Genomic DNA, 14,065 nt, shown 5'->3' on the forward strand with positions numbered 1-14,065 from the left:
GATATCCTCAGTGTGACAGCCCGAAAAGAAAGCTCTAGCTCCACCAGCCCTGGTAAATTGCATTACCCCGCCACGAGAACTACCGTAGGTTCCTAGAGGGCTACCGGCTACGGAAGAAGTGTTGGGGGGGGGGAGGGGGGCGCTGGCCAAGTGCCGCAGGTGCGGAATCAAATCGTCGCCCAGCTCTGGGTTCCGTCGTCAAGAAAGGAACTCAGTACACCTGCCCTTACCTTTCAAGATTCAGGGGGAAGTCATGGACTCAGTGCCCACGCGACTGCTACCTGCTGTCTATTAGGACAGCAAAAAGAATCAAAGAGCTTCTGCCTCCGAACCTCCGAAAAGGCGGGAAATCCCTCCACCTCGGCGGCCAGCTGGGAAGGGCCGGGTGCACGGCTGTTTAACGGCTAAATAACGGTCAGCCGCGAGAGTTTGCCTGGCTCCCGACTCTCGCGAGATTTTCCCTTATGTTGGTAACAATGCTTCGCGGGATTCTGTTTCTCTTTAGTGTAGATGTTCTTTAACCTTCTGCTATTGTCAGAGAATGTAAGGAAAACTGGAAAGTACTATGAGAGATTGGAGAGGAGAGTGAAAAATCCATTTTTGTCGTCCAAGAGTTCAGTCTTAGGGAAGAAACAGATAGGCAGATAATTATAGACAGGTGTAATCACTTAAAGGTGGTAATTTTGAAAAGGTGGTTAGGACACGGGGAAGGCGGAGCTTGCGGTGGCCTGGGGAGTTAGGCGAGGCTGCACCGAGATGTTAGGCCTCTTAGGGCTTCCCTCAAGAATAGGTGACTAGAGAGAGAGTGGGCTAGATAGTCAATGCGGAAAGGGTATGCCTGACCGAGGAAAAGCGGGCAAAGGCCCTGTGGTTGTGAGCGAGATTAGTACGAGAGAGAGAGTGAGTCCAAGAAGTGTGGCGTAGGTGTGTGAGGACAGGTGGGAAAACGGCAAGACTATGAGACTGCAGATTTGGCAGATATGAAGCCTTGCAAAGCCTTTTGGATTTTAGCCTTTATGGATGGGGATCTTGAAGAGGTCTGAGTTGAAAGGGAGGCAAAATCAAGCTCAGAAGAAAATTTGTAGTTATGAAAAATGGCTTAGGCGGGCATATCGGACTGCAGTTTGGGAGACAATTTTAATAGGCTGGGTAAGATGTGAGGAGCTGAGCCATGACAGTGGCAGGGGAGATGAAGAAGAGGCATCAAATGTAAAAGATATTTAGGAAGTAAAATTAATGAATTTGATGGCTTTTTAAAATAGTAAATAGTGAAAGAAGTCTAAGATGACTGCTTGGCTTCAATCTGGGCGAGTAAATACAATAAATATTGTGGTACTAAGTATCTAGGTTATCTAATTGATATTTTTCCAGAGGGCTTAAGTAATATATTTAAATAACCAATTTTGTATAAATTTAATCTATGAGACATCATAGTTTCTGCTAAAATTTAAAAAATTTTGATCCAGGTTAGTACTTCATTTTACATTTTAAGGAAGCAGTCTAGATACCCTAAAAACGACAAAATATTCCCTCCAAGAGAGGATTCCAGGTTTATGCCCAAGATGTCCTGTGGGGCAAATATTAATAAATTTAGGGGCGCCTGGGTGGCACAGCCGTTAAGCGCCTGCCTTCGGCTCAGGGCGTGATCCCGGCGTCCCGGGATCAAGCCCCACATCAGGCTCCTCTGCTATGAGCCTGCTTCTTCCTCTCCCACTCCCCCTGCTTGTGTTCCCTCTCTCGCTGGCTGTCTCTATCTCTGTCAAATAAATAAATAAATAAATCTTTAAAAAAAAATTAATAAATTTAAATAAGATTTTTTTTTAAAGTCGAAGATATACAACATTCCAGCTTTTTAAAGTTTTATAACTGAAAGATTGAACTATGGTCTTTTTTTCTTTATTGAAAACCAAAATGCTGCTACTACTAGTATTAAGTTAACTTAAATTCACAGTATTTTATTTACTTATACCTAGTCTTCCAAAAGAATAGTGCCACCATAGAATTTCTCAATTTCATGTATTTCACATGAGATTTATTTTTACTAAATAGCCTTCCTATCTTTACAAGGATTAAAATATTTGTGGAAAGATTTCAGTTTTTAAGAACAATTTTTTCTACAAAAGGTATTGGCAAAAATGTCAAAATATTGTCTACCGGAATGAGCAATAAATTGTGCTAAATTTCCCAAAGTATGTTAAAACATTTAATGATTTGTCATTTTAACTTTTTTCAATATCTCACCATCACAGATTTTTAAAATGTGGACCTAAAAAGATTTCTTTTTTAAAAACATCAAGAAAAGAGTTGGACAAACTTTTGTTCCTCTTTAATAATTCATAAAATGCTGTAACAGGAATAAGTTTAAAATGTTAGTTTCTTATCCATTAATCTGGCCGAAATAATGAGGTTCACAAACTACCTTTATTTGATTACAATTGTTTCCACTAGATAGCCTTTCTCATGTCTATAATTATATATTTTCATTCAATTTTTCTACTAAAGGAAAAAAGTAGAGTTTCTTCAGGTGAGAACTCTATTTAGCATTATTCCCTTTTGAAGGAACCATGCAGTAACAATAGTCATTGCTTCTTTTGAGTCAAATCTTGAAAAGAATCCTAGATGTCCCTCTAGTGGTTGGTCCTATATTCCACAAAAATTTGATGAGCACTGACGATGTCCATTTTATGGGGATATATTGGTAACCTAGCAATCCTGTTTATGTTTTTCAAATCAGTCATCCTATGATGATAGAGTAAACAATTTAGATTTAGAAAGTTCTAAGGCAAACCACAACAACATTCTAAATTTCAACAATGTGAATACAAATTCCATTTCTCTGAGAGTAAACTAGCCAATTTGGGGTCCTTTGCTTTCCAAGTGTTAAGTATTTCTGAGTAGTTGTGATTCAGTGTTCTCAGTTCAGTGAGCCTCTCTATGAGACGAGCAAAATGCTGTAGGTCTTCTGGATGATACATTTTTGAATATTTGTACAAAATGTGTAAAATCGGTTCTTGTAAATTTTCCACATGTTGCTTGTTTTTAAGGTATGGACGATCTGAAAAACATCATCATATATATCTTAGTAAATACTGGAAAGTGATAGAAGATTATGAATTAATTTAAAACAATACAGTTTGTAAATAATAAAATAGCAAATATTTTCCAAACCCTTAATATATGCAAGATATTATGCTAAGTAACTTACTTCATGCAGTATCTTATTTAATCTGCATAGTACTCTATGAGGCAAGTTCTACTATTACCATTGTTTTTCAGATGAGCTTCTTAAGAGGTAGAGAAGTAAAGTCAAATAGGAAGAGAAGAGTCAGTAAGTGGTTGTTTAAGAATATAAGAGCAAGTTTCAAGCTTACTTGAAACTTAAAAAGATTAATTTCCTCAAGATCAACGATAAGCAAAAGGCAAGCTTCTTAAGTACCTAGTTATAAAAATATAAGAACCAGCCAAGAATTTCTTAATGGTTAGGCAGCAATTATCTATCCAGGCATTGTGGTGGAGATACAGCAGCAAACATTACAGACACAATTTCCTGCCCTCTTTAAGCTTATATCCTGAGTTTGAGAGGAATGGGAGAGAAAAGAGATATATGCACATTTTAAATAAAAATATAATATGACAATGATAAGTGTTACGAAGAAATATAAACAGAGAAAGGAATAAGAATTTAGGGTGGAAGGGCAGTACTATTTTTAAAAGGATAATCAGAGGTAAGATGACATTTAACAGAGATCCGAGATGAAGGAGCATGTGGTTATCTGGGGAAAGAGCTTTCCAAGCATATTTGTCAAATACAACACAACCTGTGGCAGGAGCCTGCTTGACATTTTCAAGTAACATATGTATCAAAAGTAATGTGGCTGTGGTGGGGTAAGCAAAAAGGACAGTAGTAGACAATAATGGAAAGAACATGGCTCTAATCTGTGTAGAACAGGAAACCATGAAAGCGTTATGAGCAGAGAAATGAAATGATCTAGCTTATGTTTTAAAAGATAAACTCTGGCTACTATATAGAGAATAGACTCAAGGGAGGCAAGTGCAGAAACAGGAAAGCAAAAAAGGATACTAGTTTGAATTAGAGTGGCAGGGACAGAGACAGTAAGAAGTGGTTGAGTTCTGGATATATTTTGAGGCTAGAGTCAACAGGAGGTGTTGCCTATTTGTTAGGGTATAAGAGAAAGAAAGTGGTAAAAGATAACTTCACAAATTTTGGCTTGTGTAACTTGAAGGATGGAGATGCCATTTAGTAAAAGTGGAGGAAGAATATAGAAGGATCAGGGGAGAGATCAGGAGTTCACCTTGGGACATGTTAAATTTGATGTGCCTACTACAAGTTGAAATCTTGAGTAGGCTGTTTAGTTGAGCTTACGGGAGCATTCTAAGTTGGTATATAACTTTGGGACTTTGTCAACATGTAGATGGTGTTTAAAGCCATGAGTTGGAATAAAATTTCAAAGGAAGTAAGTGTAGAAGAAAAGAGAACTCAGCCCTAGGACATTCTTAACATTTATCAGTGTGGAAGATGAGGAGAAATCAACAAAGGAAATGGAAAAATCAGCCACTGAGGAGGAAAATCGAGAGAGTGTGATGTCCTGGAAATCAAGTGGGGAAAAAATGTCTAGAAGGAGGGAGTGATCAACAGAAGCCAAGTGATGAAAGTTTTCCAAGAGAGGAGGAGTGATCTGCTCTGCCAAATGAAGCTGATGGGTCACGTACAATGAGGACTAAGAATTGACCACTGGAATCAGCAGTGCCAGATGACTGAAGATCTTGACAAATTATGGTGGAATGGAAAGAAGGGGACAAAATCTGACTGCAATGGGTTCAGGAGTAAATGAGATGAGATAAATGAAGGCAGGAGTACAGACAAAAATTTTTTTTTGTTCTGTAGAGTAGAACAGAGAAATGGGAAAAGAGCTGAAAGGGATTAGAAGTCAAGAAGGCTTTTTTAAGGTGCAAGAAATTACAACATGTCCATAAGCTGAAGAGAATTCTCTCAAAGAGAAAATTTTGATGAAATAAAATTGTTAACATTTGGCATCAGTGAATAATATAATAACCACAGACATCATGATTTGATTGCCAAACTTAATCCAAAGTTTTACTTCTGAATGGTTTTTACCTGAAAAAAACACAGTTGTTGCTGCAAGCAGAGCATATTCAGTATTAGTAATATTAAGTTCACTCATTCTTCTGTAGAAGTAAAACAATGTGGTAATAAATTCTTCAGCAATACCTAAAAAGATTAATATCAAATGTATTTTCATCAGACAGTAGGGCATTATCAAATATATTGCCATTATCATCTTTTATCAAAGCAGAATAATAAAATGAAACATTATATCTGACCAATTTTTCCATCCAATATAATATTTTGTATTGTATGTAATATTACCCGTCAGTGTAGTAGGAAGACAGTCTTCACTGCAAAATGTTTCCATAGAATAAATAACACTTCTATTATCACTCTGATTGTGACAATTCAGTGAGTGATCTGAATGATCTGATACTCTCATAGTACCTAGTAACAGGGAAAAATAAAGTCTGATTTTTAAAAAATCTTTAGGCAGATAGTAAATCCAATCTCTCTAATCAGTTAGAAAATATTCCCAACAAATGGTAGCTTTATAATTTTTATTACTGAAACATGAACTGAGATTAATAGTTCAGATTTTATATAAATTTTGTGTAGAAAACCCCACAAAAATATGTTTTCCATGATGTCATATAATAAAAAAAAGAAAAGAAAAAAAGTTTTCTTTAAAAGAAAAGCAAAACCTAGACCAATGAGTTGGAAAAGCTATCATGAATAACTTATTCCTATACTGACTAGTAAAGCAAAAATAAAATAAAAAATAATGTTACATAATGTGCTGCTGTATTTAATAGTAACTGTTAACATTAAGATCAAGTTGTTTGGTCTTTTTTACTTTCAGACGCTGATAAAAGACATTCTTCCTGACTGTAAAGTTGGGCCCCATGAAGGAACATCACTTCAGTTTTTGATCCCTTGCATAATGCAGTCTGGTCCTCAGTTGTCAAATTTCCAAAGCCTTGAAGAAAAGATCACATAGTTGTTTGAAATCAGTAATGAAAAGATAATTTTCAGGTATAAGATTTAACATTTTAAATTATTCATTTAGTTATAATATGAATCCTAAATGTTTCCTTAGAATAATCATGATTTATAATTTCAAATACCAACAAAATTCTTGATTCCACATGGTAATATTTTGGAGGACTTTCATCAGAACTGGATAATACTTTCATATGGCAAGAGCAAATTAACACAGTCAGTTTAGCCTCAAAGAATTTATTTTACAGTGAGTTATCTGTGCATATAAATAGGTAAGTTTGGGCCAACTGTAGGTTGATTTTTTCATATTGTACAGACAATTTTATTTGTTTCATGTTTTATATAAAGAATTTATTTCAAAACATTAAAAGATACAATCAATCATACTATGTGTCTTGCTCTACATCTTTGGAGTCATTTGAATATTTTTAAATATTTATTTATTTATTTAAATATTTTCAACCACCTGGTTGTTTTTGTTTTGTTTTGTTTTTAGAGAGAGAAAGAGAGGGAGTGCACATGAGAGTTCTGGAGAGGCAGACGGAGAGGGAGAGACAGAATCTTAAGCAGTCTCCATGCTCAGCACGGAGCCCAATGTGGGGCTAGAACTCACAACCCTGAGATCATGACCTGAGCCGAAATCAAGAGTGGGATGCTTAACCAACTGAGCCACAGGGGCACACACACCCCCCATACCTGATTGCTTAAAGCAGAAAAAATGAACATGTTTTTGCTTTTGGAAGCAGCTTTGGTGGGAAAATAAGAGTTTTTGTTTTCCTAAAATGCCCCCTTTCTTTAAAATAGGGAACTTTTAAAAAATTAGGTATGAAATTAATTTTTTTCCAAAGGTAAAATGATTACCTGGGAGTCCCTTGGTAAAATCCATTAACTCCTGTAGGTGTAGGACCACTGTCTCTGAGAGTCTCAAAAAGCTCAGTTCAGGATTTGCATACTTCTGCAGCTAGCCAACAAAAAGAAATAAGAGTAACAGATTTTATTTCTTTCAACTGTTTAAATTTTTAACTTTCATGTTTATGCTCTTATTTTCTAACATAATTAGTTATAAATTATTTCTTGCCATTAAGGAACACATACAAATTTCTTTGTTTCCTCTAAAGGAATTGTATATTTCTGATGAGCAGCCACAATGTTATTAATGAGCTGATGTTCCTCTTGAGTTAGTTCCATGCTCTCTTTAATCTATAAGAAATCATAGGGGGAAAACTATAATGAATTCTTATTAAGCAAGACATGTCATCATTAAAGAAACAAGAAATTTTGTTAAGAGTCTTGCCACTTTTCCAGATCTAGTGGTGGATGATACAAGCTTGTCTACTCCTTCCTCTTCCACTTTGATGTTAGAGTAAAAACTATTCTTCTGTTTAAAGTTCTTTCGAAGTCTCTTTGATTTGCACTGGATTTCTGTGAGCAAACCTGTGATGTTACAAAATTCATATAAAATGTTTTAGGTATGACAAATAACATTATAGGATTTGATGAAAATTGTCTTATACTGTACACATATTATCATAGACTTGTCTTTTCACAAAGAACCTTTCTTTTTTGGCAAGTATATACACAGCAATTAAATTTACTACATTACTTTCTTCTTTTCCTTGCAGGAATAGTTATATCCTCTACCTAAAAGTACATAGTCATCCTAGACACAAATTAAAAATTAAAAATCAATTTTCCATCTCCAAACTATAAATTTAGACCTTTTTATATTAGAGGAATTTCCACATTACATCTTGGAAACTACATAGAATATCAATTGATATAGAAGTTCAACTACCTTATCTATGAGTTTTTTTCTTTGATTTTTGTATAAGGTCAAGAAAATATTTTGTGATTTTGTTAAATGAGCTAAGTCAATTTTTTCCTAACAAGACAAGACAATGGGATTTTGTTATGGCGGCCTGAGCAGTCTCAGACAGGGATAAAGTAAAGGATTCAGGCTGGTTGGACAGGATAACCTTAAGATCTACTCCAACCCTGAATTTTTTTTTTTAAGATTTTTAAGTAATCTCTATCTCCAACATGGGGCTCAAACTCAACCCTGACATCAAGAGTCACACATCCACTGACTGAGCCAGCTAGCCAGGCACCCCCAACCCCGGAATTTTAAATAACAGGAATCCTTTCGGTCAAGAACATTGAAGAGTTTTGATTTTATTAAAATAAGCAGTATAATATAACAGAATATTGCATTGGTGTTTATTAAACAGAAGTGTACTTAATAAAAATGGAAGAATATTATCACAGCAGTTGAAGGTAGATTTAACTAAAAAGAGATAATGAAGAAATAGCCATGAAATTAATATAATAGTAAGAGTGCAAGATAATAAGAGTTTGTACAAGGCTAGATTAGACATGAACAGAAAACACTAATAAGACCTTATCAAGAAAATGAATTTTGAAATCACCATGACATTTTGAGCACTGGGAAATAGGTATTGAAGAAATAATGCCAAAATCTTAGTACTGCTCTGAGGATTACATGACATCATGTAACTTATAAGCTAAAAACATTGTGGACATAGAAGGAACTCTAACAGCCGAAGTACTTTTCTGCCTGGTGAGTTGGGTTTTGACACCTATGAGTTGTTAGTAGGCTCTACATACCTAGTTATGCAGGCTTCTAAACCTACAAGACCAAAGAATGGAACTACTAATTTAAAATTCTGCTCTTTATAGATACATTATATAACTTTAGCATAAGTCATATGAAAATACAAGGATTTCCAATGAAGAAGAACATAGGATTATGGTCAAAATTAGAGATATATAGTATAGACGGGGTTTATGGAAATAATTACCTAGATTGGTTACCAGTCATCCTGATCTATCAGTTGCTAGAGAAATAGCTTACATCTAGACAAGTATGTTAATGTTCAAAATGATAACTTAAGGAATGCATTATGTTGTCAATAAGGTAAGAAAAACTAAAATCCCCCTCAAAAAAAGAACCCTCAAAGTCCACGATAACACTTACATTCTGCCAACATTCCTACTGCCTTACACTTTTTGAGTCTGCACTCTTGACATTTCCTACGCATGTACATGTCCATTTCACAGTGGCCACCATTCTTGCAATGATATACTGCATTTTTGGTGATGCTACGTCGAAAAAAACCTAATGACAAAAAAAGTACTTTTAAAATTTCACTATTAGGTATTTTTAGTGGGTGTTTTTTTAAGGTTTTATTTATTTGACACAGAGAGTGAGAGAGCACAAGCAGACAGGCAGAGTGAAAGGGAGAAGCAGACTCCCTACCGAGCAGGGAGCCTGATGTGGGGCTCGATCCCAGGATGCTGAGATCATGAACTGAGCCAAAGGCCGATGCTTAACCCACTGGGCCACCCAGGTGCCCCATTTTTTATTAATATATATCTTCCTAGTAGAGTTAAGTAATCAAAATACCTAAATTATTTCAATAAAATATTTTTTCTCCATCAGTAAGATTTAGTTTAATATACATTCATATTCCCTCATGATTGATATTTTCTATTCCAAGGTTGTTCCTTTCAATAATCACATCTGGAAATTAAACAAAATAGTTCCAACACATTAAGATAGCTTTCTATTTTATTATGGTTATAATATATCATCTAAAAGCATTTTTACAACTATGTTGTACAGAATATCAAGATTCCATGAAGCATCTCTCAAGGTGCCCTTGAAGGAATATATGCTCCTGTAAAACTGTAAGGAAAACTTCTTTCCTTCTCTCCTCATATTTCCACCTCAACCCATAAATAGGAAGAGATATTCTTCGAAACTTACTCCTCTGTCCTTCTTCCTTTTTTAGCACTCCCCCAGGTGAGAAAATATTTTTAGATCATTTGGTCTGAAACATTGAATAGGCCGTGGGGTGTGTGTGTGTGTGTGTGTGTGTGTGTGTGTGTGTGTCGGCAGAGGTGTCCATATTTTCCCTTTCACTTCCTAAATCCATGCATAGCAGTCCCCCTTCCCACTTCCTCTTTCATTCCCCATTCCTATGCAATAACCTCTGCTATCTTCCCCTTAATCCATTCCAAGCAGTAAAGTTGATAAGCTTTGTCAATGCCCCCCTTGGAGACCTGCGATACCCTTTTTTTTCTGTAGACACACTTGAAAGTGAGAGTTTTGTGATTTAGATTCATCAAAGGAAATAGCTCAGCTTAAGTTTTCCAGAACTATGCCTCATCTTCCATCTAGTTTTTTTTAGGATTGATTGATTGATTGATTGATTGAAGAGAGAGAGAAAGAGCGCTAGAGAGAGAACAAGCACGAATGAGGGTCAGAGGGAGAGGGAGAAGCAGGCTCCCCACTAAGCAGGAGGCCCGACATGATACAAGGGCTCAGTCCCAGGACGCTGGGATCATGACCTGAGCTGAAGGCAGGCACTTAACCCAGGTGCACCTTCTTCCATCTAGTTTTAACAGCAAGGCCCTGCATTTTAAGAATAAGCAAATACTTGCCCAGCTTTTCTATTCATAAAACTGGTACCTAATTTCCCACAGTCTTCATTTGGCTACTCCTTGTGAGGGGTGAGTTGTGAGCTTCTGACAGTAAATCTTCACCCTGAACTTCTAACACACATTTACTAAGAGCTGCATTGGCCTAATCATTTCCAGGTTCTGTCCCAACGTTGCATTTGTAAATAAAAACAATGCAGGAGTGTTTCAAAACCTCAAAATTTCATCAAGGACTACTTCACTCTGAAAATTTCATTGTCCATGATAACCTTCACTTGCAAACCTCCCATTTGTTTTCAAATAAGCATTAAAAGAAATTAAAATAGAATCATAGAAGTCATTTAATTCAAATTCCCTTCTAATGCATGAATTATATCAACCACATGAGAAGATGTAATAGTTAACATTCAGATATTTTTAAAAATCATTTTCTTTTTTTTTTTGAGATTTTATTTATTTATTTAGTGGAAAGAGAGAATGCACATGTGCTGGAGTGGGGGGGGGAAGGAGCAGAGAGGGAGAGAGAAAGACAAGCAGACTCTGAGCCAAGCACAGAGCCCCACTCCGGGCACAATCCCACCGCCAGAGATCACAACCTGAGCTGAAACCAAGAGCCAGTCGCCCAACCAACGGATCCACCCAGGCAACCCTAAAAATCATTTTCTATTCCAATATCGGATCCATCTAAGAACATAGAAACCTTTTGCTAGATAAATACTGAATTTTAAATAATAAAATCTTTTTTAAAAAATACTGAATTTTATATTTAAATGTGAAAGTTTCCATCAAAAATGAAAACTAAATCAAAACTATTACATTCCGTTTTCGTGTCTTTTATGACACAGATTGATCAGCTTTAAATGCATCAATGGCTTTCTCCGGTTTTATTTTTCACGCTTTGAAAAGTAAGAGTATTTCACATGCCTGAACTTTTATGACTCTTCAGTGAACACTAGGTCTTCAGTTTTGTTTTAACTTTATCCTTACCTTTGCAACCTTCACAAGTAAGTGCATTGTAATGATACCCTGATGCTTTATCACCACAAACGACACAGAGTTCTTCCTGTCGCTTAATCCGAATGGAAGAGTGAGTGAGTCTGGACCTTTTCATTCCAGAATATCCATCTTCAGCATCATGGTCAACCACATAAGTGGGTTTATTTAATTCATAGGAACCAAAGCCACATTCTCCACCACTGAACTGTGGATCCAAGCTGTAAGTATTGAAATGACTTTGTAAAGACTGGGACTGTAGAGCTGTTGGAAACTGGACAGTAGAATACTGGCAATAAGGTGATTCTTGAAAATCAGTGTGGTGCAGCTGATAGTTGATTTGCTCTGGCAGAAAATCTAGTTGTTTTCAAAATAGAAAAGAACAAATGGTAAAAAGTCAAAATTTCATCATTGTTTTCAAATGTCAAAGAGCTTTAGGCTCAACGGTTAGTTCAACATGTCCACTACATCCCAGGGACTTGCTGGCCAGCCTGAGGAGCAGGCAGTAAACTGAACTGCAGGGAATCATAAGTGCTGTCATCCCAGGGGTATGCAGAGGTTGCTCAAGAGCTGGCAGAAAGGCCAGTCATTGCTAATGGCTTACATACCAATCCAGTCTCCCTTCTTAAATAGAAATGCGTATTTCCCAGAGTCTGGAAGCAAAGAAGGTATTCCCCATCTTTTGCATGTCCCTTGTGTGGATACAACTTTTTGTGGTATGATCAGGTCAGTAAAGAGATGAATTAATAAATTATCCTACCCCCCCAAAAAAATCAAACTAAAATACAATTTCACCTGGTTATTTCAAGCAAAAAAAAAAAAGTTTTTGTTTGAGCTCCCCATGAAATACACCTTAACACTCTCCTTTGCCATTCCTAGACCTGATTTAAATGACTAGTTTCTTTTGTGCTTTGTTGACTAACAAATCTAACTAGCAATTATCCGGGGATAAATTCGCCTACTTTACCAGGTTACTATAAGGATAAAACAAAATATGGTATGCAAAAGCATATATAAAATATAAATGATGCTTAATGAATATCATTATTATAATTATCAGAAGCTCCCAAACACCAACTTACTTTCTTTTTCTTTTTTTAATATTTATTTCAGAAAGAGACACAGAGAGAAAGAGAGAGAACAGGCACATGCGCGAGCTGGGAGAGGGGCAGAGAGGGAGAAGGAGAGAGAGAATCCTTGGGCAGACTGCCCGCTTGATTCCAGGACCCTGAGATCATGGCCTGAGACAAAAGTTAAGAGCTCACTGCTTAACCAGACTGAGCTACCCAGACACCACCAATTCACTTTCTGCTTTCAGGAAAATTTCTAAATCTAAATCCAGAAAATTGGTTCCAAAGGGACCCAGGAATACTGAATAGCTATATCTGTAACTAGTAATATTTGTACTTTTCCTGATGCTGAGTCAGGTGATTAAACTTACTTTTAACCTTAAAATTCTACCACCAAGAGTGGGAAACAGTATAATTTTTATTAACTCATGTAAATCACTTGCAATCTTACAGCATTCAGTCTAATGCTAAGTGTTGAATAAATACTAATGACAGCCTAATATAAAAAGAAATGTTATCAGAAAAAACAATGTAACTTTTTTTTTAAAGAAGAGGGCCCTTCTTGAATGAGTATCAAAAGACTGCAGAACACTAGCTGATGTTCCATTGGCATGGAAATTAGAATTGAGGCCCTAGCCCTCACCCTAAACTTAACCATAACAGAAAACTGCATTTAAAATTAAATTTATATAATGGACATTAAGGAGGGCACGTGATGTAATGAGCACTAGGTAGTATATAGACTGATGAATCATGACCTCTACCTCTGAAACCAATAATACATTATATGTTAATTAATTGAATTTAAATTTTAAAAAACTTAATAAAAAATAAAAGTAATAAATAAATAATAAATAAAATCCAAAAAAACCCCACAAAAAAATTAAAAATTAAATTAAATTTATCTTATAGCCTTAGTCTTTTTGGAGAAAATTCCTATTGTATCCTGCATTCTGTTTCTATTTCTTTCCCTTTGATAAAAATCTTATATTAAGATGAAAATTTCAAGTATATTGAATAGCTACTCTGAGCCACATTTACTAATCGCATGTGAACTAGCTTCAACTAACCCCTAAAAATAACTTCTAATTTGCAAGTTAATTCAAATTTTAAAAATTAAATACAATTTTAGACTATCACGCTTTTCCCTCTTTACATTTGATGCTGGCTTATGACATTTTAGTATTACAGATTTTTTGAAGTTAATTATATTCTCTTGTATGGGAGTAATTTTTAAGTTTTTTATTTTAATTCCTCTTGTAGGGAACAATTTAAAGTCTTTGGTTTACTTGTTAATTTCTTAAAAAAAAACACCTCTGTAATTAACCATAATGTCACACAAAAAGTGTTTTATCAACTATTATACCGCAGCTTTTTTTTACATACCATAGTACTGCACTGGTTCAGCAAGACAGTAACCATCAGATGTAGTGACATAAGTATTTGCCAT

General features: G+C 35.7%; 1 protein-coding gene across 1 annotated transcript; it reads right to left on the reverse strand.

Annotated features, from left to right (window-relative positions):
- Positions 1-309: 309 nt before the first annotated feature.
- Positions 310-14,065, reverse strand: LOC103669451 (bile acid receptor-like). The gene is made up of 10 exons (XM_008697774.1): positions 14,002-14,065; positions 11,540-11,902; positions 9,087-9,227; positions 7,386-7,525; positions 7,187-7,291; positions 6,953-7,052; positions 5,946-6,068; positions 5,411-5,536; positions 5,138-5,251; positions 310-461 (listed from the first exon to the last, which is right to left on the reverse strand). Exons 1-10 carry the CDS (start codon positions 14,063-14,065, stop codon positions 310-312), a joined length of 1,428 nt encoding a protein of 475 aa, XP_008695996.1.

The sequence above is a fragment of the Ursus maritimus genome, unplaced genomic scaffold, assembly GCF_017311325.1.
Source record: "Ursus maritimus isolate PB19 unplaced genomic scaffold, ASM1731132v1 scaffold_12, whole genome shotgun sequence".
Lineage (NCBI taxonomy): Eukaryota > Metazoa > Chordata > Mammalia > Carnivora > Ursidae > Ursus > Ursus maritimus.